A 26,478-nucleotide genomic window follows, 5' to 3' on the forward strand; every position below is an offset into this window, starting at 1 on the left:
CCTACCTCAGTTTTAAAAAAGTTTTCATCTCTTTTGTTTACTTTCCTATAAATTCCAGTAATGCAGAACTTACAACTATTGTCCTGTGTATTAGACCAAGTTATGGTCATTTTCATCATTCTCACTGTTGGTTTATACATCCGTTATAATCATATTTATAATTCTTCATCTTACTTATGCTGTTAGAAAGTTCAAGACAAATAAGATGGTCTAAGTATTTGGTGTCCAAGATTCTTTGACAGTAATGCTTTCTACTTACAAACAAGATGGTTTCCTTTGCATTTTATATAATTTATTATATACATTCAGAAGCACTTCTTGCTTTCAGAATTCAGGTTCTTGGAAAGAAACAAGAAAGCATTAAATTCTCACAGAGTAACCCTCTGTCTTTCTCTTTGGGTATTCTCAATGAAGTTAAAATTATTTTGGTTAAAATATGCAACTTGAAGTTCCAACAGCATCATTTAAGTCACAATTGCATTTTTAGAGTAATAGTCCTTTGGTATTCATGCATGCACGTAATTCTCTCTGATTTCAGTAGAGGTTTGTACATATTTTCAAAGGCAGAGATTAGGCTAGGTGTTTAACTTCAATTAATTTAATCCATAGGAGAGGAGAGATTATTTGCAGAGAAATATAGAGACCATAATTGACTATATCAGCAGTTGAACAGTCCACATAGGTCCACTTAGTTTATTGTTGGACTCAGAGTTCATGGAGGTTCCCCAAACTCTAGGTGAGCATAAGGCAAGTCCTCTGTGTTACTCAGCTTGCTAGACCTTGAGTCTAGAGCAATGTTCTGTCCTTAGAAGGGGATCAGTAAGTATTTGTTGAATTGAATTGACTTGAGTCCAAATTCCATCCATCACAAGAACTCTTCTAGAGCATTTACTTAATCTAGCAGTGACCGAGGGTCCTGGGTAAGATTTTGTATGAGTGCTGAGGTGTCCTCATTTCAACTTCGTAGGGATCTAAGTGTGGCAATGGACACACAGTTTATACACAACTTCAGAGTTTAGTTTTTTGTTTGCTTTTAGCATTAAAAGTGACTATGCAGATCATCTAGTTTAATCTCCCCTCATGGCTGCAGAGGAATCTGTCCATTTTATATTAGAAGCATTCTTGGACCATATTTTAAACATCTAAGGTCTTCTATAGGGATCTTGCCTTTTATCTGGGAGAACATTTAAAGGCTTTCTTCTAGTCTTCCTATTTCAAACATTCTTTTGGAATTCCTTCCCCCAGATCACTCTTCTGGTGCCATTCGAACTGCTAGCACATACAATCTTTTTAAAAAAGTCATTGAGTTTGGGGAAAGCTACTTGCTGCTAACTCTTTAGTAAATGTTTAATATGTTTTTAAAAGGGATTCTAGTTTCAATTCGATAATCTTAATTGAATTCTAATTTCTAATGGCTTAGGAACAAAATACAGACCTTCAAATGACTGATTTATTGTCCACAGAGTAGCTTTAGCGCACAGCATAATCAAGTAAATTTTATGAAGTGCATAGATCTAATTCAAATGGCAAAGTTCATAATCTTATAGAAAGTTTATATGACGTATTAATTTTCTGTGCTATAGATACCTCAGGGCGACTCCTCATCTTTCCCCACACCCACAGTGTTCCTCTTCTCTTGGTTTCTCTTGATGTTGGAAGTAAATGCTTGGTAAAGAGGATCTCAGGAGTGAAGAGGAAAGGTGAAGAGTTGTCTGCTGGGTCAGACTCTTCTGAGCAGGGCATTCTTAATATTCTTTTTGGTTGGGTGTACAGACCTCTGGGAAAGAATCTCAGATGGGGAAGATGGTTTTATCATTCCCAAGTTAGACATTTTGGTTGGGGAAATAAGTTTCCTTTTTTTAATGAATAAACTTCACAAAACATCATGAAATCACAATGCATTGTACATTTATTCATGAGCCCTTCTTAAGTTTTTGCACAAATGAAAACATTTCCTTACATTGAAACATGAATGGTAATTTAAAACTGGTTTCATGGATTATTCATCTTCAGCCATTTTTTCTCAACCTCACCTACTTATTAAATCTAAAAGCAGTGAGAAAGAAGTTTACTGTTTCAGTGCTGACGTTTTTTCTTCCCTACGTATATGAAGTTGGTGCTGCTATCATTTGGAAACCCTGCATATACAGGAAGGGAAAAATACCAATGTAGAGCCTCCAAAGTTGATTTCACTAATGTTTGTTAAATTATATCAAACTTTGGAAAAATACTACTGTGTATTTGAAAAGAATAATGTGCTATATTTCCCCCACCAAGGAAAAGTTTGATGAGAGCAATGTACTTAATTTAGAGAAAAGCATTAATGTATGCTCTACAACTAATTTTATTCTCTAAGGCAAAGTATTGTTTTTCCATGCCACTTCTATAAGAGCCACATGTTGCAATTTTAGAAGGATGTTGGTAGTAGGCTAATTTAGGACTGAAGTTTGGGAAATAATATTTCTGACTTACATCCATTGTGATTTTAAGGGAATTTTCAGTGGGATAAAATCCTACAGGTTTAAAACAGATTTTTGGTGAGTGGGTTTATCAAGAATATAACATTTAAAGGGGGTACTTTTAGGAGTAATTGAGTTATATGAGGAAAGTATAAAGTCTGATGGAAAATCTGATGGTATTTATAATAGATGTAGGCAGGCAGGGGTAACTGGAATGTTGATATTATCCCATTGTAAAGTATAAGCTTACAAAGTTAAATACATCACACACAAAAAAGGTAAATTAAATCCCTTTAAAAATAAAAAAGTTACACTAAATCTTAAGTTATTTATTGCTAAGAAGTATTATATAACTATTCTGAAGTTATTTTTATTATTAATTGTTTTTCCCTGGACATTGGGTAACAGAAGACAAAGGAAATCGAGGTAAATTAGGCACATGGCAAATAAAAAGCATGTAGTCATTTTTCTTACATTGTAACATATTTTGCACTAAGAGTAAATAAAAATAAATGTAAATTTGAAATAGCGAGCATGCTTGACACTAACCAGTTCTTCACACCACTGTAAAATTGTAAATGTAATATCATTAACTAAGAACTTAGTAATGTTTGATGCACATAGAATAAGTGTAAGATAAGATTATTTCTATGTAATGAAACATTTATAAATTGTTATCTATTTTGATTAACATCGAAGTGTACTATATCAAAGCACTTTGTAAGTGCAGCAGATATTACCAGTATAATGTATAGATATTACCATTATAATGTCTTAATGATTAAATAGTATAACCTAATTAAAAAAAACTAAACATTTGGCTAAGCAGTCATTTCTTCTATTTTTAAATTAGCAACTTTTCTGCTTTATTGCTTTTACTAAAAGGTTTTTATTTAAAAATTAGTGCTAAAAGAAAGCCAATTTATTTTTAAGAATTTCTTTTTACTTCCATTAAAACTTTTTTAACTTTGTAAATTATCTTTCCTTTAGTTTTTAGTGAGTTTTGTTGAATAATAACGTAAGTAGCAGCAGTAATATATATATGAGATCTTATTGTATGACGTGCAGCTATATGACAGATACTGCTTGCTTAGTCTTTAGAATTTTGAAGGTAACTATTTAATAAATCTCTGTTTGTATTCATAAAATAAAATGTTTCCTCCCCAACATGCAAAATTTAAAAAACACACATAAATAACCATTATCATTAGTTCACAAACATATGCTATGGACCATCTACTCTATATTATTTTATAGCTTTTCCAATGTAGTTTAGCTAACATTTTAGAAATATGTATTATTTCTAAATTCATATGCCTGTTTAAACTTCATTATCTCAAATGATACTGACAGAATGTCATGAAACAGTATCATAATATACATATAGACATTATTTTGATGCAATAAACATGTGATTTTTAAGACTCTCTTAATAAACACACATGTTTATTCTTTGCTAAAACATGTTTCTGCAAGTGCCATACCTATATTTTGCAAGTTTTTCTTTACCTGATTAAGACAGTCTTGCTGAAAACTTCCTTTGCTTTGAAAGCTCCTTTTAATTAGCAGTGAAAGCTCTAACTCATTAGACAAAGCCATCATTCTTCCTTTCCGGAAACCTCGCCTTCATCGAATCAATAAACTGTAAAACATGGGTTTGGCACTGAAACATGCATTTTTATATTTTTGCTCCTTACTAGCCAGATAACACATGAGATGCAATGCAACTTCCACAAAATAAGCCTTACGTTATTGGTATCTCTGCGCATGAAGCTCTGCGACCCGTACTAGATTTGTAGATGCTGCTGGTGTGGCAATTGCATCTCATGTGGGATGTATCTGGTGTTTTATTATTTGTTTTAGAGTGTCATTTCAATGTAATGTGCTGTTCTTTGTGTCTTTGTTGTCTCTTTTTTTTCTTTGTCCCCCCAACAGCATTTTGTCCCGCACAGGGAAGAAGGAAAACCAAGATGCCTCCAATTTGACAGTGCCCATGACCATGTGTCTTTTTCCTGTGCCATTCCCACTCACCCCATCTCTAAGACCGCAGGTCAGTTCCATCAACCCTACTGTTACTCGCTCCCTCCTTTACAGCGTCCTGCGAGATGCTCCCTCTGAACGTGGCCTGCAAAGTCGTGATGCTCACTTGTCAGACTACCCTTCTTTGGACTATCAAGGCCTCTACGTGACTTTGGTGACTCTTCTGGATCTAGTTCCTTTACTACAGCATGGCCAACATGGTGAGCATTTAATCAAAACTTTTGAAAATGTACATGTATGTTTATAGATGCTAGAGACTGTTGTTGTTATTATAATAAATTGCTTGAAAGGTCTTTGTGTGGCTAAAACCTTTCTTACACTGAAACTTAATTATGGTGTTTCCCTTGTTATCATTTTTTGCTGTTTTATGGCCAGAGGGATGTTACCCATGTGGGTCCCCCCATGGGTGGGGGGAATGGGCTTGAGAAAGGAGGAAGACTATAAAAGGAACTTACCTATTCTCCCCTGATCTGCTTATCAGGGAGACTCTGGTTGAAATTACGATTTGGGGATTAAGTTTTAAAAACTTGCCCTGAAGAAAATGTATGAGGTGGAGCTTAAAGGGCACGTCATATCCACTGACTAATTCTGTGATTTTTGGGAGCAAATCACAGAATCTCTCCAGGACTCATTTTTCCTGTCTTTAAACCCAGGAGGTTAGATAATAAGAAATCTCTAAGAACTCTTCCAAATTTAACAAACAATCAATAGTTATTAGAAAGTGTTGACCAAGTGGTACAGTGTATAGTGGTGCTATATGCCATATATAGTATATGCATGCCGTGTATGGTATACACTACACAGTCTTAGTGGTGCTTTAGGACAGAAGCCTAAGAGCATGCTTCTTTTCTTAACTCTTCCTCTTTCTACTGTGTGTCTTTAGTAAATTTCATTATCTTGCATGCTTACCAAATTCTTCTAACCCATAAAAAGGAGCACAATAATATCTACTGCTTAAGTATTCAATATTATATTTGGGAGAATCAAATGAAAAATCATACAGTAAGAAAAATGACTTTTGCAGCAAATGAGCTTTTAATACACCAGTTGTCTTAACTTTAAAGCACTGATAATTTGGTCCATGGAGGTATGATAACCAAAGTTTCACTGTCCAAAAAATTGGAATTTCAGAAATGGGTGGGTGGTGGAGGTTATTTTGTCTTTTAATTATGGCTAACTTTCCTAAGAGAATGCTTAATGGTTTATTTAGTAAGATGTGTTCTGAACTTAAAAGAGAAATCTTCTTTTATAAGAATGATGAAATAATGATTATTAATTTGTTTTTTCTTATATTTACAATTCTGTATAACAGTAAATATAAAAAAATGTAGAAACTTGTGAGTTTGCTTATTGTACAATTTTGTAGCTGTTTGAGTCTAGTCACTTTTATTGTGATCCTATCCCAGCTCAGAACTTAAAGGAGATGACTCTTTGAATGTAATATTCCCGGAGCTTGCCATGGTGGTGAACTTGTCAGTGCTCTTCCTTTGTGACTACCTGCCTGGTCTTGGGATGGGCCACTGAGTTAGGGCCCCTTGATTAAGATAAAAGCATTCACTTTGGTATCTCACAGCCCATTTAACTGCAGTTAATGTGTAAATTGTGACAATTTCAGGGGGGATTATTTGTATTTTTGCTCTTTTACCCACAGCTATTTTGTGACCTTCCTCTTTACTGTTATCTATAGGCTGTGTTCTGCATAACAGATCTTAGAAGATAGGAAAAACTCACTAGACCATCCCTTAGAGGTTAAAAACCAATACAACCCTGTTTTGATCTGAATGACATCAGACTTTCCGAGGGAGGGAGTTCGGAACGTGGAATTCTGGTTCCCAAGCTGGAACTTCTAAATAAGAATGACTGAGGGGTGGGTCCTGAGGATCTGAATTTTTAACTAGCTCTCTGGGTGATTCTTCTGTACACCAAGTTTGAGAACCACTGCACTTGCACTGTACCCAGCAGAGCTGCATTTTTTTTTTTCTTGCGGTACGCAGGCCTCTCACTGTTGTGGCCTCTCCCGTTGCGGAGCACAGGCTCCGGACGCGCAGCCTCAGCGGCCATGGCTCACGGGCCCAGCCGCTCTGTGGCATGTGGGATCTTCCCGGACCGGGGCACAAACCCATGTCCCCTGCATCAACAGGTGGACTCAACCACTGCGCCACCAGGGAAGCCCCAGAGCTGCATTTTTGTTGCAGTTCAGCTACTAACTCTCAGGTGATCTTGGGCAATCACTTCCCTTCTCTGGGCCTCAGTCTCCTCATCTGAAAAATATTCCAGGGGGGCTTCCGGTTCCTTTCAGTGCCAATATTCTGTAACTAGGCTAAAAGGCAGCTGAGGTGTCTTATGTGCACAGGCTCAGTCCGTTCTTAGGAATACACTTGTGAATGTTCGATTTTATCAATTTGAGCCCAAGGTTGACTGACCCTCACTCCCCAGTGGACAGTGTGGCCACATCCTCTCTGCAGTCAGTTGATATGCTTGTTGAGGTGGCATATTAATTCTAATGATAATCAGAATTAACATTAGGCATCAAAATAGCACAAAGAAGGTGCATCTGCTACAAGACAAACAAGTCTAATAATTTTCTTTTATAATGGACGTGAAAATGAGAAAAAGTCTTCATTGTCAAGTCTTGGCTGATGACCTGTATATCAGGAGATCCAGAGACATCAAAATATATATTCAGTGTAATGGGATTTGGTTTACATGCATTCTAAAGCTAAATCGTTATGAGTTTTTGAATGTCCTCTATTTTTACTCCTTGTGCAGGTAATAGTAATAACAATATTAATATTCATAATAATATCTAATATTTGTGGAGCACACATTAGGTGCTATGTTAAGCACTTTACGTTTTTCTCATTTAAACCTCCTAACAATCCTTCTAATGAAGTGAGGTAGGTACTGTTCCTATCACTTAAAAATGTTGATAGAAAGATTATTATTAGGTGGCACGTCCTTCTGTGATAATTGATAACTAAGTGCGCAGGGTCATGCAGTATCAGTTTACGGCTTCCTTTCTTGGGTGCGTGCTGAATCTGCCGCTGTGCTGGAAGACGCAGATTACTTCATTGCCCAGGACTCCAGATGTAGGAGGATTGTTCGGTCGATGGAGCAGAAATAGCATGGTTTTATTTCCAGTCTTGCCCTTGACTTTTCTAAAAATTCCCGTGAGAAAATAATTTAACATCGCTGTGCCACAGTGATCTTGTGTAAAATGTAACAGAGGTAAGAATGCTGGAAGGATTTCAAGATTTGTTAATCACTTGGAAAGTGCTTTTAATTTATGAAATCAGGGAGTAATATGAATACCAAGTACTACTGAAGATGGATAAGGTGTTGAGGAAAAGCTCACATCATAGATATGGTTGACCCTCGAGCAACCTGTGGGGTTAGGGGCACTGAGCCCCCATACAGTTGAAAATCTGCAATCTCTGCTGCTCTCTCTGCCTCAAAAACAAAGGAATTGATAAATGACTCACCTAAGGGCAGGGAGCTGAAACAGTTTGGATAGAATCAGGACTCAAACCCTAGTTCTTTGGGTTCCACTTATTGTGATCTCTAAATGAACACAAACTTTTCCCCACACTTAGTTGATTTAAAGATCTGTAAAATGAAGATACAGATACTATATTTATTGAAAAAATCCATGTGTAAGTGGACCCACACAGTTCAAACCTGTGTTGTTCACGAATCAACTGTATATATATATATATATATATTTTGCCGTACGTGGGCCTCTCCTGCTGCGGAGCACAGGCTCCGGACGCGCAGGCTCAGTGGCCATGGCTCACGGGCCCAGCCGCTCCGCGGCATGTGGGATCTTCCCGGACCGGGGCACGAACCCATGTCCCCTGCATCGGCAGGCGAACTCTCAACCACTGCGCCACCAGGGAAGCCCTGTATATTTCTTAATGCAATCATTCATCAAAGACTGTGTACGCACTCTGCAGAACTCTTGATAGGAAGGGAGTGATGGTTGCTTATAATTTAAACCAGTTCATAAAATGTAAAATTAGCATTTTTTGTTAGATGGCAAAATATTCAGTGACTGATTACTTCATTTTGTTTTGTAGATCTTGGACAGTCAATATTTTATACAACTACGTGTTTGCTCCCCTTTCTCAATGATGATATTCTGAGTACTTTGCCCTACACGATGATATCAACTTTAGCTACCTTTCCTCCGTTTCTGCACAAGGATATTATTGAATATCTCAGCACATCTTTTCTACCAATGGCTATATGTAAGTTCGGTCTTACCTAATACTAGATTATTTTTATGTGTTGTATGAATGGAAATTGCTTTTGCTGTTTAGGCTACAGATTTTCAAGATTATAATGGAATCACTTGCTGTATACATGTGCTTTGATTTAAATGCAGTTATTTCAGCATGAATAGTATGGTGAACATCAAAGAAATGAAAAGACAATTATACCTTAGAACTGTTGTATTCACATAGTTTGATCTTATTGGATAGGAAGAAGGAACATGTCAAGGCACAGTCTGTATTTCCTCCATATAAATTATGGTATTTTTTGGCTACTTTAGAAAAAAGGGTGGAGCAAAGTGCTGCCTTTGATGTAGTAATTCTTATCTTTTGCATCTGAAAGAAATAGGGTGTGTTGGGAAGAGCAATGGATAGAATCAGGATATGTAGATCTCCTGTGGTCTCAGTTCTATCTGTAATCTGACGTATGATGTGAGGTTGGGCGACTGACATAGTTGAAACCTCATCTCCAGAATGATGATATCATCAGCTTTCCCTCACAGGGGTGTTGTGATGACAAAATGAGTCAAAATTTATGAAAACACTTTGTAAAAAGCTGAAATTTACAACTCATGTGCAAGGTACTCTTATGGAATCGATATGAATTCTGTTTCACTTTTATAAACTTCATTCTGCAGGCTTTCCAGATGTGATAACAGAGAGAAAAAAATAAGTTGGGTTGTGTTTTTTATGATCAAAGTCCTGCTAAAGTATTTTTTAAAAGAAATGGGTGATTAATTAATTTACGTTTCAGTGGATAATCTGAAAAGATTATGGGTTTAGGAGTCAAACATATCTAGATTCAAATCACAGCTCTGCTACCAACTAGCTGTGTGAGCTTAGGCAAGTTACCTAACCTTTCTGTTTCTTACCTGTAAAATGAGAATAATGATAATACTGCCTCATAAGGTCGCTGTGACAATTGAGATGATTAACTGGAATGTTGATAGAGTGCTAGCACAATGCCTAGTGTTCAATAAGTGTTAGTTTACTTCTCTCCTTCCCTCAACTCTTGTTCTATAATAATGCCTGTGTTGGTCACATTCAATTCCTAGAGATCATTTTTCACTGTTTTAATGTTATGTACTTTTATGATCTTACTAAAGTTGTTGCTTTGTAATAACAGTTGGTAAACATATGTACCTTTGAGCCACATTTACTTATTTTACAATTCAGTTTAATTTTAGCTATGTAATTGTAATTTTCATGTCTTTTAAACAAAGAGTCTGACTTCTGCCTAAATTATATAGCTATTTAAAAAATTAGCAGACTGATTATACTGTTCAAGTAATAGAATATTTGATCGTTCTCTTTTTTGGTTCTGTGTATCCTTATTGACAAGTACTTGCTTATGGATACAGCCTTAGGATTGCATAGTTGTATTTTTTTTTTTTTTTTTTTTTTGCGGTACGCGGGCCTCTCACTGTTGTGGCCTCTCCTGTTGCGGAGCGCAGGCTCCAGATGCGCAGGCTCAGCGGCCATGGCTTATGGGCCCAGCCGCTCCACGGCATGTGGGATCTTCCCGGACCGGGGCACGAACCCGTGTCCCCTGCATCGGCAGGCGGACTCTCAACCACTGCGCCACCAGGGAAGCACCCCTGTATTTTTTTAATAAGTATGTTAACTGTTAAACTTAAGCATAGAAATTTTTTTCTTTTAAGAATAGCAGGTGAGGCTGCATCTTTCTAATAATGAGTGTAAATTCACTGTATCCTTCCTTCTTAGAAATAAGTTAATAATTTTGGGAGATGTAGTGCGTATTTTAGGCCCTTGAAGTTATAAAGAGCAAACGAGCATGTGACAGCTGGCAACTTGTTTCTTCACCCTTGATTATTAATTTCTGCTTAATTAGAAACAGACCCCCAAACATGCCTTGTAGTCACATTGGAATCCTTACTTATTTAAATGTGTGAACTTGGCAACTAAGGAGAACAAAATAGTAAGTTGAGTTTACAAAAATTGTGTGAAAATTTTAGTGCTTATTAGTGGAGTAGCTTGGTGTTCGTTTAAAGGGTAGGGACAAGTCATTTCTGTCTCCATTTTTTTTTTACTGTAAAGGAGAGGTTTAGAAAATAATGTTCCATCCCTAAGGTTATTTCTGTCTTAATAATTCTAGGTTAAATAACATCAATCTTATTTTACGTAAGAGGCACATATCTTCCTCCAATGCAATCGCTGATCTGGTTCATTTATTTTGCTGCTCTGGTTTTAGTCTCCTAGTTCTGACTTTCTCGTTTCTCATCACTATTCCTGTAGTTCAACAGTAGCCAGTCTGTATCATCTTTAAATCTTTGAAAAGAAATTGTGGTACTAATCTTTAAAGCCAAATTCTATTAAACGATTCAGGCATTTCTTTTGTACTTATTCCTTCATAGAGTAGATACAAAGGACATAGATCCAAAGATGGAGGGAATTGAGTTCCAGATTAATCAAGTCAAACTGAATTGATGTGAGAATGTGTGCCTGTTGTTTGCACCCATGTTGGTTTTATTTTTGGAAGTTGTTTCAGTGTGTAGAAATTCTGACCAGAACAAGAGGGAAGCATTTAACTTCTTCCAGAATATTTTTATTTCAGGCCTGAGATGAAGGATGTTGCATTTTCTGAGTACTTGATAAAGTCTTTAAGACAAAAAGGCTTTTATCTCTTTGGTGTGGTATTCACAAGGTCAAATGTAATACATGGACAGTTTTTCAGGTGTTAAATGATTATACCATTAAGGACTTAGAGGATGAAAGTCTGAGCTCTCAAGTGGACCTAATGAGGTATTGCAGCTCCTTCAGTTTAAGAGCCTTGCATGTATATCAGTTATGTCTTTTATGTCATTTTTGTCATTAAACCAAGTACTGTGCTTTGAGGTGCTGCAGAGCAAACTGCAATTTATTGTAAAAATTTCCTTTGACATAACCTTTTCTTGTTAACTCTTTCCTTGTGTGTATATTAAGATACACTTGTTTTTATTCCACATGTGTGCAATAGGCTTTGTTTATATATTAAAGGAGTTACTAAGAATTGAAAAAGTCATTTGCATTTCACCATGGAAAGCTCTCTTTTTCCACAAAGGTTCTGTGATTTGTGGACCAAATTGAAATATGGATGTTGGGAAGACGATATTTTGGCAGAGAAAAGAAAAAGCGGGTCCCAAATGAACATTATGTGATGTAGGATACATTATTTTAAAGTGAATAGTAAAGCTGAACAATTAAATCAGTGAAAGAGCCTTCTAGCGGTATCTTGGTATCCTGAACTGGGCAGTCTCATCTAGTTTCTTTTCCAACTTAAATTTCCTCAAAAATCACTCATCCTCAGGTAAAAAAAGAGGTTCATTTAGATGTTTGCATTGAATTAAAAGCAATTGTATGATTTAATTGAAGGTCTGCTTCCAAACCATTGGCCCTGTATCATTTTTTTGTTCTATTGCTACTACAGAGGATGTGTGTTATGTTCTCTGATCTTCCAAACACTAATAAGTAAAGATAATAGAAAAAAGACAGTAAAATACCAACACAAGATATTGATGGTATTTAAATAATCTTTTATATATAAAATCTGTTTTATTAGCTAATGATTGTTTTTATAAAGTAGATCTTACTATACTTTAAGAGCTTTATTATTGAATTGTGGGAAATGTTTTGGAATAGGAATCCAGAAGGGCTGAATTGTAGGCTGAATCTCTCAACCTTATCAAACTTTAGTTTCTTTAGCTGTAAATTTGTGAATAATCATAACCTCACTTGTCTACATCACAATGTTTGTTGTGAAGACCATGACATAACATATGGGAATGACCTTTGAATATTGTCTGATGTTATATCAATGTGTAACACTCAGTCAAATAACGGACATGTCAAATCCCATTGCAACTAATTCCAACATTCTGCTCAAAATCACATGTTGTCCTGAAATTTTATCATCTAAAATATTGCTTGAAATAATAATGGACCATCTGCTGAGGCTTGGGATTTTTTTCCCCTAGAGTGTGTTGTATAACAACGGTAATTGCTATGTCAGGTTTTGATCTCATAGAACCTGACAGAACACCTCTGCAGTGTTGATGGGCAATCCTGTCTCTATGACTTTTTATTAATCTACCAATCTGCACATATTTTAATGCTACATAGACTTCAGGTTCATGGTGTCTTAGTCCTCCCTTTATGTTGAACTGATATGACCTTCTGACAGCACAGGTATCTTATGCTCAAACCCTATCCCATGGAACACAGTTACCTCTGCTTACACAAACAGAGGCCACTTGCTAATCCAGGCAGCACAGGAAATGGTTCTGTCATATGGTAGAACTGGCATCAGAATGTTTTTCTTCTTCCCAGGTGATTCCCTTACCTTTACCCCTTAAAAAGGTATAAGACTAGAGGGGTTTATTTAAATATATTTCAATTCAGACCACTTCTTACCACTGTCTCTCATCTCATCTGGACCAGACCAGTAGCTTCTGAGCTGGTCTCCCTGCTTCTACTCTTAGCCCCCCTACAGCCTGCTCTCCACCAAAAAGCCAGAGCTATCCTCCAAACATGTGAGTCAGATCATGTCACTTGCCTCTTCGAAAACGTGTAATAGCCTCCGATCACTCCTACAAATCAAATTCAACACCCTTCCGTGGCCCACAAGGCCCTCTGCCTTGTGATGTGGGCCCTGCTTATCTTACTACTTCATCACTTGTGTCTGCTAATGTTCACTCTGCTCTGTCCGTATTGGCCTTTCTGCAGTTTCATAAAGGCACCAAGCTTTTGCTTTTCCTCTGTGTCAAAAGCCCTTTGTGCAAATGGTCACATGATTTGCTTCCTCATTCCCTTCAGGTCTCAGCTCAAGTATCATAGTCTTCCCAGAGGCCCTTCCTCACTCTCAAGCTAAAATAGGACCTTCCATTGCTCTCTACGTGTTCCCTTGCCCTGCTTTGTATTTCTTCACAGGTATTGTTTGCCTGTTCCTCTGGAATAGTGCTGTCCACAGAACTTTCTGCAATGATGGAAATGTTATATAAAATTCTGTGCTGTCCAGTAGAATAGCTGCTAGCCACATGTGGCAGCTGAACACTTGAAAATGTATCTAGTGAGAGAGAGGTTTTTAATTTAGTTTACTTTTAATTAGTTTAAATTTAACCACATGTGGCTACTATATTGGCTAGCACAGCTCTAGCATTTAAGCTTCATAAAGACAAAGACTTGCCTATCTTATTTATGGCTGTGTCTCAAGGGTCTAGAACAATGTCTGGATACTGAAAAGAAAAATACTCTGTGAATAAATAAGTGACTAGCACATTAGCTGTGAAGTCAAGTGACAGGCTGTAGTCCTAATAATTAGGTTGGTGTTCACATGCAAAATTTGGTTTCTCGTTTATAAGATGGCTTTTCCCATATACTTTTTTTTTTTAATGAGAATCATATAAGAGCTATACATGATAACACGTTAGGAATTACAAAATGCAGAAACAGATTAAGAAATTGTTATTGTTCATAGAAGGAGGGGATGGTGGTAATGATTGTTTTGGTGGTGCTAGGAAGATCAGGGAATAGGTCTTAAAACTTAATTGTATTTTCTGAGCACAACATTAAATGTAAAATTTTCTTATTTTTATTACTTCTCTGCTTCCTTCCATCGTGTGTAGCTTTGACCTTAGACACCCTCATGGGGACAAGCTGCACATCTGTTTGCCTCGTGCCTTTTTAACAAGATTCAATAAATGATGTGTGCCTCTGCATGTTTATTAAATTAGAATCGTGGTGATTTTGTTCAGTCTGTTAGAAAGCTATGAAATTGCAAGGCGCTGTCTGTTTATAGAAATATTGGAGCCAGTTTCTGAGGGCTGGAGCCACCGGAGCACTCTTGGCTTTGTGGCTGACCATTCTTGAGGGAGAGCGTAGATTTGTAGGGGTAGGGGGGACATGCAGAGGTCACCGAGCCATTTGTCCTGTTCTCCAAATGAACTTCATCTAAATCATCTGAGACATTTGGGCATCTCTCCCTTTTTTTTTTTTTTTTAATATTTATTTATTTATTTATTTAGGCTGTACCGGGTCTTAGCTGCAGCACACAGGATCTTTTAGTTGCAGCATACGAACTCCTAGCTGTGGCATGCATGCGGGATCCAGTTCCCCAACCAGGGATCAAACTCGGGCCCCCTGCACTGGGTGCGTGGAGTCCCACCCACTGGACCACCAGGGAAGTCCCATCTCTCCCATTTTTAAAGGCCTCCAGGCACAGTGCTTCTCAGCCTACCTTAATAAGTAGTTTTCATTTTTTAGAAACACTTATAGTTTAAAAGTTTGAAATGAGTTTAAACAAAGGTGAAAACACTTGTCCCAAAAGGAATGGATATAGTATACATATAATTATTGTTCCTTGCGTATGTCAAAGAGTACACTTTCTTTTGCTTTTTTCCCCCTTAAAGAAAGAACACAAGGGCATGCAATTATTCCTCCTACACTTGGACACCTTACTGAGTATTTCCTTTCTTGTTCTCATTCCTGTAGTAGTACTTCTCAAATGCAGCTCCAAGGCCCACTTGGTCAGAATCACTTGATGTCCTTATTAAACATGTAGCTTTCCTGCTTCCAAACTGATTGAGTTAGACTCTCTAGGTATGGGGCCCTGGAAGCTGAATTTGAACCACCTCCCTGTCTAAACTCTGAGAGAAACTGAATCTTGTTCTTTAGGATTTGGCACAAAGATTGTTTTCCTTGATTAATCGTATTTGATTAATCAGCTTTAACATCTAAGAGCAGTGAGCTGATCCTCACATCTTTGTATAATAACTAATTTTTATTTATATTGTATAACCAAACTAATTTATGTACCTGAATATCACCTGCTTAGTGGGTTAGCAGCAGCCCAGCAGTAAGTTACTAATAAAAGCAAACTCAGGTAAATGGAACTTAATTATAGATCTGTTTTATTTGTTTGTTTATTTCTGTAAAACTATTGTAAAGCCACTGTCCATTGTGGTGCTCAGTGTTTTACGTTAAAAAGAAGAATCATGTTAAATTTTTTTTTGTCTTCTCTACTTTACTATACAACAAACCTTTTATTAGTGCTTTAATGACTCTTTTATACCTGTGTTTTATTATAAGTTGCCTTATTCTTGTTGGTTGTAGGTGAGATACTATTCCCAAACATTGCACTTTAATACTTTAAAATAAAGCAGATTTTAGGGTTATCTGCTTTTTTCTTGTTGTCTATGTTGATGGTCTTCTGCAGTATGTGTTGGAAATTGAGAGTTGACTTTTTGAGGGTGTCATAGTCACTGTTTACTGTTCTGTTCATGCTTTCTTGACAATTCGCTACAGGAGCCCAGCTCTAAGGAGAGGTTTCTGCTATTCCTGCAATTATCCTGAGAAAAGGAATTCATTTTATATTTGAGTCCTTTCTCAGTTACTGTGTTTAGAATAATAAAGTACTCTGGGCACAACATATTACCCCGAATGACCTCCATCAGTGATAGTTCTGGATGCTTATAGAGGTTACCTGATACCCTCTATTAAAAAAGAAAGAGAAAGAAAGTTAATACAGTATTGGATGTCATCCTAAACAAGCCACTTAAAGATGTCTCTTAAAAGCAGTATGTAAGTGGTTATCACATGGAGATCACAATTATACGGCTAAAAGATGAATTTTGAAGAAACCAACTGACTTTCTGATTGAATACTGCGGGATAGGATAAAATGTCCAGCAACAGCATTATTCACAGATTCAAAAAGTGCTGTATTTCAAACAACTCAGGTGGATGTGAAGATGGTAAGCTCTGGAAAACTAAAAAAGTGATTGTCATGGTGATTAAGATGCTGATGATGAAGTTACATGTGAAGGTTTGAATAAAATTGTTTAGTGATAGGTGAGAGTTGAAACTAATTTTAAAATTGATATAACTGAATGCATATGGTACCTATTAAAAGTAGACTCTTTCATCTGCATCTCTTAAAGTTAATACATTCAAGTCGTGTTCAAAAACGTTTTATTTTTACCTTCTTATTTGGATGACCTTCAATATGCCTTATATTTGGGTACATGGAGGATTCTGTTTTTTCTTTCTTTTCTACCTAGATATAAACATCTTGGAAACAGAGATCACATTTAAGTACAATTCTGATAAAACGATTACATTACCTTCTGGCATTACTCGTGCTCCTTGGATTCTCCCTAAATGTGCCTATGATAATGACTACTGTGGCGTTTGTAGGCTAGGACAAATTTTGTGGTTTTATTTATGCAAAACTTCTATTGATTTTTTTTCAAGTTTCTTCTCAGCTCTCATGCTCTATGCAAAGTAGCAACTAAATATAAATGTACAAATATATAAATATATATATATATAAATAAATTGTGTCTAATCAAAAAAATTTTGGTTTCAGTGGGCTCCTCAAGGAGAGAAGGTGTTCCTGCCCACGTTAATCTCTCCGCATCATCCATGCTAATGATTGCAATGCAGTACACATCCAATCCAGGTAAGTGAAAATTTGGATGGCTTCAGTAATTCCGAACCAATAATTAAATAAGACATCAAATAAGCAAGCTAGGAATTCTCATGTGAGAAGAACTTCTCTTGGTAAATAGAAACTGGAGATGTGTTAGAAAACAGACTTTCAACTTGAAATAAATTTCCTTTGCCTCTTGCTATTAGCAGTCATCTTGCTGACTACTGATCTTTTTAGAATGTCTGAGAACACAATTTTAGAACACTGACTGGAAATTGCTTGAATATAAATATATAGAAATAATTAAATTAGAAATATAAAAATCACCTGCAATTCTAACAACTAAAGATAACCACTAGGACTACTTTGTGAGTTCGCTACTCTGACACCACATGAATATCCTTGCACATAAATCGTTCGTTACATTCCCACTAATTATACGTGAAAGTACATTGTAACCTGTCACTGAGTGTTATTATAACATTTGTATAGAGATGGACAGATAAAAAGTAATATGTCATTTTGATCTGTGTTTCTTTGATTTCTAGTAATGTGGGACAGATATAATCTGATATATTCTGTTGGATTTCCATTCATCAGTGTAATTGCAGATGAACTTTGGGAAACTGACCTAAAAGGGGGCTGACTGTTGGAGTCACATGCTAAGATATGAACTCAGTTTTTATTTTCACTTGGAAAGTAAACAAATTTGGTGGCCCTGTTTTCAGCCTTCTGCTTAATTACATAATGAATAATAATTGAGTTTTTGACTCAGCATAAGGAAAACAATTTTTTTCATTTAAAATCTTAATGCTTCTTAGCCTGGAGTGTCATCCTTTAAATATGAAATTCCTTATGATTATTATGTGCATTTAATTAAAATGTAAATTTTGGGGGAAGTTATACCTTGTGTCTCACTCTGGCTTAAAGGGTCCTCATAATGTCATTTATATTTATTAGATTTTATGTCCTGAAAACAACCCCTTCACATAGAATCTAGTTAGTTAACTAAAGTCTCATCATCAGGGTTTGGTCCTAATTTCGAAGTTGGGAAGCAGTAGAGCGGGTTGGGTAGAATCGTGAGGTTAAGGGTATGTGGGTTCATATCTGAGCTCAGCGCAGATTGCCAGGTAGCTTAACCTTGAGCAAGTTCTTTAACTCCCCTAAGACCAAGTTCCCTCATCTATAAAATGGGAATTCTTCCTGTAGTACCTTAAAATGTTGTTGTGAGGATTTATTGACTTAAGTGTGTGTGAAGTGCTTCTTTAGCATAGTGATTTGACACATCATAAGCACTGCTCAGTAAACAGCAACACAGATCTCTGCAATCTGCCATTGTCTTCTTGGAGTTGAACGTTTCATTGGGAAACCACTGTGATCAAATACTTCTGTTATTTCTTAATCTGTATCTTCATCTGTTCATGGGGGAACGTGTATAGCTAGCTATTCTATACTAAGAATGACATTTGGGACCCCAAATTAATCTTATGATAGGGGAAACATAAGAAGTGAGGTGCTATCCACCAGGGGACTCTCTGAGATCAAGCGGGTAGGGCATCATTATCCTTTGAACTTTTAGGGGAGACAGCAAGTGGCAGCCTGGTCCTTGTAGCTGATTGTGTATCAAGGATGGAGCAGGGTTCTTGCTCAGGCACCAGGAATTCATTGCAAAACACCTGTGTACATGGCTCCGTGCTAGGCATTGTGAAAACCACCCTGAAATGTAAGATATAATGCTTGCTATGGAGCTCATGTCTCATTGGGAAGATTAGGCATGTTTACATAAGTCATTAATTTACAATGTAAAGTAGTATGTAAAAAGTACCAAATAAATACTGTAGGCTATATTAATTCATCAGAGAAGAGAACTCTGTGGGTTGAAATGATCAGGAAAGGCTTTGTGCCACTTGAGCAAAGAATGGGTCTTAAAATACGGATAGAATTTTGATTGATAAGGTAAATGGGGCGTTCTGGGAGGGGAAGCAATTTATTTATTTATTTATTTTTAAATTTTCGTTGGAGTATAGTTGCTTTGCAGTGTTGTGTTAGTTTCTACTACTGCACAACAAAATGAGTCAGCCATACATATACATGTATCCCCTCCATTTAGAACACTACAGTGCATTAAGTAAAGTTCCCTGTTCTATACAGTATGTTCCCATCAGTTGTCTATTTTATACATAATATCAATAGTGTATATGAGTCAATCCCAATCTCCCAATTCTTCCCACCCCCACCCCTTTCCCCCTTGGTATCCATTTGTTCTCTATGTCTGTGTCTCTATTTCTGTTTGGTAATTAAGATCATCTATACCATTTTTCTAGATTCCACATATATGTACAATATTTGTATTAATATACAATATATGTATTAATATACAATATTTGTTTTTCTCTTTCTGACTTACTTCACTCTGTGTGACACTCTCTTGGTCCATCCACGTCTCTGTAAGTCACCCAGTTTTGTTCCTTTTTACGACTGAGTGATATTCCATTGTATATATGTTCCACATCTTCTTTATACGTTCCTCTGTTGATGGACATTTAGATTGCTTCCATGACCTGGCTATTGTAAATAGTGCTGCTATGAACGTTGGGGTGCATGTGTCTTTTTGAATTATGGTTTTCTCTGGGTATATGCCCAGTAGTGGGATTGCTGGGTCATATGGTAGTTCTATTTTTAGTTTTTTAAGGAACCTCCATACTCTTCTCCATAGTGTCTGTACCAATTTACATTCCCACCAACAGTGTAAGAGGGTTCCCTTTTCTCCACGCCCTCTCCAGCATTTATTGTTTGTAGATTTTTTGATGATGGCCATTCTGACCGGTGTGAGGTGATACCTCATTGTAGTTTTGATTTGCACTCTCTAATAATTAGTGATGTTGAGCATCTTTTCATGTGTTTGTTGGCCATCTGTATGTCTTCTTTGGAGAAATGTCTATTTAGGTCGTCTGCCCATTTTTTGATTGGGTTCTTTGTTTTTTTGATGTTGAGCTGCATGAGCTGCTTGTATATTTTGGAGATTAATCCTTTGTCAGTTGCTTTGTTTGCAAATATTTTCTCCCATTCTGAGGGTTGTCTCTTTGTCTTGTTTGTGGTTTCCTTTGCTGTGCAAAAGCTTTTAAGTTTCATTAGGTCCCATTAGTTTATTTTTGTTTTTATTTTCATTACTCTAGGAGGTGGGTCAAAAAAGATCTTGCTGCAATTTATGTCAAAGAGTGTTCTGCCTATGTTTTCCTCTACGAGTTTTATAGTGTCTGGCCTTACATTTAGGTCTTTAACCCATTTGGAGTTTATTTTTGTGTATGGTGTTAGGGAGTGTTCTAATTTCATTCTTCTACATGTAGCTGTCCAGTTTTCCCAGCACCACTTATTGAAGAGACTGTCTTTTCTCCATTGTATATTTTTGGGGAGGGGAAGCAGTTTAAATAAAGGGGCTCTCTAGGTCTGTTCATGGGCAGTCAGTGTATTCCTCTGAGCAAGGTTCGTGTAGCAAACATATGGAGAATAGCAGACACCGTGTAAGAGAAAGTACCCCAGAGCATCTGTGCTTGAGAACTCAGTCATGGCTTCAGAAAATTCCAAGTCTAGAGGACCATTTATATACTCCACAAACAGTTAACTGAGTATCTGCTATGTGCCAGGAACTGGGAACACCATAATTAGTAAAACAGAACCGACCCCTTTCCTCTCTTCATAAAGCTTATCGTGTGGTGGAAGGAGAAGACATTAATCAAATAATTGTAACAGCCAATGCCCAGTTTCAATTGTGACAGGTTCTTCGAAAGATGTACATTTTGCTATGATGAGACCCTATAAAAGGGGATTTTTCTTTTATTGAAGAGGTCAGAGAGGGCTTTTCTGGGAATATAATGTTTGGTCTGAGGACTGATGGATGAGTAGCACTAACAAGGCCTATCAGGGAGTGGAGGTTTCCAGGCAGAGGAATCTCATATGTCAGAAGGGAGCCTGGCAAGCAGGTGGGACTGAAAAGTCATTGTAGCTGGAGCTCAGAGTGAGGGCTGCCTGGTGTGAGATGAGACTGTAGACTTCTGCAGGCCAGAACATGCAGGATGTCGTGGGCTCTGGGAGTCCTGCGTTTATCCCAAGTCTAATGGAAAAGTGCTGAAGGACTTTGAGTGGTGGTGTGTGTGTCACCCGAGCTGCAGTTGAGAATGGATTAAGAAGGAGCTGGAATGGATACAGATTGACCCATGAGGAGGCCATTGCATTTGTGTAGGCATGTAAAAGTCAGGGTTGATTGAGGCCGAGAAAAGTGGATACATCTGAGAGCTATTTAGGAAGTAAAACTGATAGGGTGTGGTGAGGTATTGGATATGGTTGCATTCTGGCTTCTGAACTGGGTGCATGGTGGTTCCATTCACTGCAAAAAGAGACACTGGAAGAGAAAGACCAGGTTTCTAAGGGAAGATCATGAGGTCTACTTTGGACATGTTATGTTAGAAGTGTCTTTGAGACATTTGAGAGAAAATAATATACTTTAGACTAATACAATGTCATATGTCAATTATATCTTAATAAAACTGTGGAAAAAAATCACACATAACCTCAGTAATAGTTATACATATCCAAAACACAAAAATGCAAAAAAATCAGGTTTCTTCAGAAAAAAGAGGTAATAGTAATTAGGAAGTTGTATTATGAACCCAGAACTGAGTTCTGGGCTGGAAGTAATGAACTTTGAGCCCTCATGTAAGTGTCCAGTGCTATTCACTGAATTGCATATAGAGGGTACCTGAAGTTGTACAGGCATACCTCCTTTTAGTGCACTTTGCTCTACTGTGCTTCACAGATATTGTGTTTTTTATAAATTGAAGTTTTGTGGCAACCCTGCATTGTCAGACAATGGTTAGCATTTTTTAGCAATGAAATATTTTAAAACTGAGGTGTGTACACTGGTTTTTAAGATATATTGCTATTGCACACTTAATAGACTACTTAATATATACTTTATGTTTATATAAAGTATACATTAATATACTTAATGTTTGTATAGTGCAAACATAACTGTTATATACATGGAGAAACCAAAAAAATTGTATGATTCGCGTTATTGCAGTATTTACTTTCTTGCTATGATCTGGAATGGAACCTGCAGTATCTCTGATATATTGCTGTATATGAGTGTGACATTGCTTACAAGAGAGCACAGAATGAAAAGTGGATTTGACTTATGACCAGGCCTTCAGGAACTCCAACAGAGACTGGCCCAGTGGAAGAAGAAGTCTTGGAGACAGCTCCGCAGTATCAGGGGCCTGAGAGACCATCTTTGTGTTTCTCTTGAACTTCTCCTCATGTTTGCAAGATATGCCACAGTGGAGGTTATTATATTCTTACACAACTACATCTAAAAACAGGTTTCAAAAATATATCCTATCAAATCCTATCAAAAATAGGATCAGTCAGGGTAATCAGAGAAAGGTCTCCTGGTGACCCTCTTTCCTTCTGTCAAAGAGGAAGAATGAGTCTCAGAAACTCCTCAGCAGATTCTTTCTTAGGTCTTGCTGGCCAGCACTGAGCCACATGGCCATCCCTAGCTGCAACAGAATCTGGGAAATTGTCTTGCTTGGCAGTCTGTGTACTGGGAGCTGAACAAGGAAGAAAGGGTTGTTGTTAGCAGTTGAGTAGCAACAACAGTGTCTGCCACAGGTAGTAGGAGAGGGTCAGTCATGAAGTCAAGGAAAGAGGGTGGTCAGCAGTACTAAATGTTGCTGAAAGTCAAGTGGGAGGCGAACTGATAAATGTTCATAGAATCGAACGACATGGAGGTCAGCGGTGACTAAAGGGAGACCTGCTTCAGTGCCATGATAGGGTTGGCAGATAGATTAGGGAAGGTATAAAACGGGTATCTAACTAAGGTGAAAGTATCTTTATTCCTCAAGTAAACATAGGCAAATCAAAGAAGATTGCTGTTGTATAGCTTTTAAGGACTCCTCAACAAGACGGAGTTGGTGATAAAAGACTGCCATTCTAATCCATCAGTCTGTCACTTGCTATCTGTCCAACCTTGGGCAAGGTAGGAAACTAAACCTCACTTTTTTAACTGCAACATGGTGGTTATGAGATACATAATACATAAAGCTCTTAGCTCAGTACCTGGCACATAATGAACGCTCAATAAATGTAAGCTGTTATTATGATCCTATTAGGCTATTTTTTTCCCCATGCAGTTCTTGATTACACTGATATAAGTTTATGTTATAAAAGTATGATTACTAGGGAGTTTTCTTAATATTTCCTTTGTTAAGATGAATAAAATACTTCTCAAGGATCTTGGAATAAAGCTTGATAAAGTTAAGGGCTTATATGATTTTTGAAAGGCATGAATATATGAAAATAAGTAATTTCTAATTTAGTGGCTAGAGTGAAAAGTCTAATATAATTTAGACTAATATAGTTTATTTTAAAGGACCTTTTGTCTGGTATTTACATTTCACGTTCAAATTATATTTTCTTCCTTACAGTATATCATTGTCAATTATTGGAATGCCTCATGAAATATAAACAAGAAGTCTGGAAAGTAAGTTTGGGGCCACATTAAACTCATAGTCACAAGTTCAATTTGTATAATATAGTAAAAATTGTTTGCATATTAAAACTATTGTTTAGATCAAATTTATTGATGTCTTATTATTTTGGTATGGTAGAACTTATAATCCTTTCCTTACTGGTTAATTATTTACCATTTAGAGCAGAAATGATACTTGAAGAACACAGTGGCTTGACAGAAAATGTAATTGGATATATCTTATTCTTGAAATTTAGCAGATACTATATTATGTGACAGTTTTACTTGATTTGAAATGTTGCTTGGGAAACGTTCTTCTTTCAAATAGGAGATGTGAATTATTAAGAAATATGTTTTAGGGAAATGTTTTTAAAAATGCAGTATTTGGCAAACTGGCTTTATGCTATTCTAAAATCTTTCTTTCACGTTATTCTGAGGAGAGAAGAATTTGTTAAAAGATAGTGTACATCTGAACACTACTGGGGGGCTTATTTACAGGACCCATAAAAATAATAAAAAATATATTATAATATGATTTAATCTGCAAAGCCCATCTGGATGATGAGATTCCAGGGAAATTAACCAGCTCAATCTCTCCATTAGAATTTTCACTGCTTTGGTAATGTTGAATGAGCTACCTTTATTTTTATTTGATGATGCTAGTGAAAATATGCTTCTTGTCTCCTTTAGGATCTTTTGTATGTGATAGCCTATGGGCCTTCACAGGTGAAACCTCCAGCTGTGCAAATGCTGTTCCATTACTGGCCCAATTTAAAACCTCCTGGGGCAATAAGCGAGTACAGGGGCTTACAGTACACAGGTAAGATTAGGATAGCTCTGTGATGCCCCATCTTTATTTCTTCTGTGCCACATTTGCCTCACTTACTTGTATTTTTTAATCTTGCTAGATTAAATTTACTGTGCCTTTAGACATTGTCATAAATCCTTTTTGAAACTAGGTGGTATAAAAATTAATTAATTAAAATTAATTTCAAAAGCTTTTATGACATCATAGCAAACCATGTTAAGTTCCAGTCCCATTTGCTGTACACCTGGCCTCTGGTCTTAACACTGCTAACGCTGATCGCTGCAAAGGTGTGCGCAGTCAGTGATGCTGCAGATTGGCTCAGATTCAGCAAAATCCCAAGTGGCTAATTCTGCTCTGTTGAGAAGGCTTGGAGTGCTTTCAACATTACCAGTTCAGGCACTAAATAAAAATTAAATGACCCTGAAAGCCTAGGTAGACATGAAGACTCAACCACTGGTGAATACTGGTATAATTAATCACCAACAAGTAAACACTGAGTTTATTGTGAAGACATATATTTACCAAAAACCAAACAAACTAACCCTTATGTAGTTTATGTTTATATGTTATAAAATCAAAGAAGCAATCTATGGCTAATGGAGCTTCTGATGCCCCTGACTACCCTCTCCCCCCACTTAATTGTATAATATTTTTCTGAAAATGGAAGAGATGGATATTTTGGCATAGCTTTTATTCAAGTTACTGTGGAGTTGTATACTGATATTCTGAGAAAATACTTTTTTCTTGGCATCACTCATCTTTCCAAAGGTTATTTGAGGTGGTTCAGAGGGGATTTAACATAATTCAAGTGTCTGTTTTATGCTCCTGATTAAAGCCAAGTGTTAGAGGTATTGATGGTGCTTGGTGGGCTTATTCTAAACTCAGAACAAATAATATTGGCCTTAGTGGTAACAATAGTATTAATTGAAATGATGAAGGTAGATAGTAGGTAAATTTAAAAAAATGGAAATTGGTATCATTGATGTTTTATATCATTGCTAGTGGAGAATGTTTAAGCGTTGCTGAATGGATAATTTGAGTGTAAAAGCAAGAAGTTGGAAGCACTAATAAAATAAAAGGTGAAATGACAGAAATATTTGACACCAATCCCTTCCCAATAGATCCCTGAAATAAGCGTTTATGTGATGTATGAATGGGTAACTAGTATCAAATGAAATTTATTCATTTGATACATATTTGAAGAGTACTATAGGAAAGAGAAAGTATAGTGCCAGGCACTATACTTTGTGTTGATGTTAGAAGAACTGACACAAATCCAGACCCCATGGAGCTTAATGCAGTCTAGATATGGAAATTCATTCATTTCCTCAACAAATACTTATGGGGCATCTACTATTAGCCAGACATTATCCTAAGCACTGGCGATACAGTGATAAAAAAAACAGGCTAAGACATTGGTGCGAACATTCCAGCTGGGGGAAAGACCAGGAAACTACCTGACAGTGTAATAAGCACTAAGGTAGAGCAAAATACAGAGAGCTGTGGGAACACACAGGAAGAGCCTTTGAACTCACCCTGATGGTGGGCAAATTTGGGGAGGGTTAAGTTGTCAAGGAAAGTCCTCAAGTGTGTGACATGAAAGCTGATGCCTGAAAGATATACGCACGATAGATAGAGTCATAAGGGGAGTGAATCATGAACCGCTAAAATGTGAGTTTGAGGCAGAAGGAACTGCATGGGTTCAGACTTGGAGGCCGAAGATAGCATGATCATATTTAGGAACTGGAAAAAGTCATATGCAGCCAGGTAGTGGAGGGACAGGAGGAGAAAAGCCAGAGAGAAGCAGAAAGTCTGACAGGGCCCATGAAAGAGTGTGGATTTTATCCTAGCAGCAAAGTGAAACCATGCACAGGTTTTGTTTTTTGTTTTTTTTTTTTTTTGCGGAACGCGGACCTCTCACTGTTGTGGCCTCTCCCGTTGCGGAGC

The 26,478-nt window shown here is 37.0% G+C and overlaps 1 protein-coding gene across 3 annotated transcripts in view; it reads left to right on the forward strand.

Annotated features, from left to right (window-relative positions):
- Nucleotides 1-26,478, forward strand: part of UNC79 (unc-79 subunit of NALCN channel complex) — a 249,818-nt gene that overhangs the window by 39,439 nt on the left and 183,901 nt on the right. Inside the window, exons 3-7 of one of the 3 annotated variants that reach the window (XM_027120418.1) lie at nucleotides 4,395-4,699; nucleotides 8,576-8,746; nucleotides 17,132-17,224; nucleotides 23,680-23,735; nucleotides 24,414-24,543. In XM_027120418.1, coding sequence (XP_026976219.1) covers nucleotides 4,395-4,699; nucleotides 8,576-8,746; nucleotides 17,132-17,224; nucleotides 23,680-23,735; nucleotides 24,414-24,543 — 755 coding nt within the window. Of the gene's footprint in view, nucleotides 1-4,394; nucleotides 4,700-8,575; nucleotides 8,747-17,131; nucleotides 17,225-23,679; nucleotides 23,736-24,413; nucleotides 24,544-26,478 lie in introns of those variants that run through there. The other 2 variants (XM_027120421.1, XM_027120419.1) reach the window with 2 other exon arrangements.

The sequence above is a fragment of the Aethalodelphis obliquidens genome, unplaced genomic scaffold (genome assembly GCF_003676395.1).
Source record: "Aethalodelphis obliquidens isolate GAN/ISIS:26980383/991018 unplaced genomic scaffold, ASM367639v1 scaffold21, whole genome shotgun sequence".
Lineage (NCBI taxonomy): Eukaryota > Metazoa > Chordata > Mammalia > Artiodactyla > Delphinidae > Aethalodelphis > Aethalodelphis obliquidens.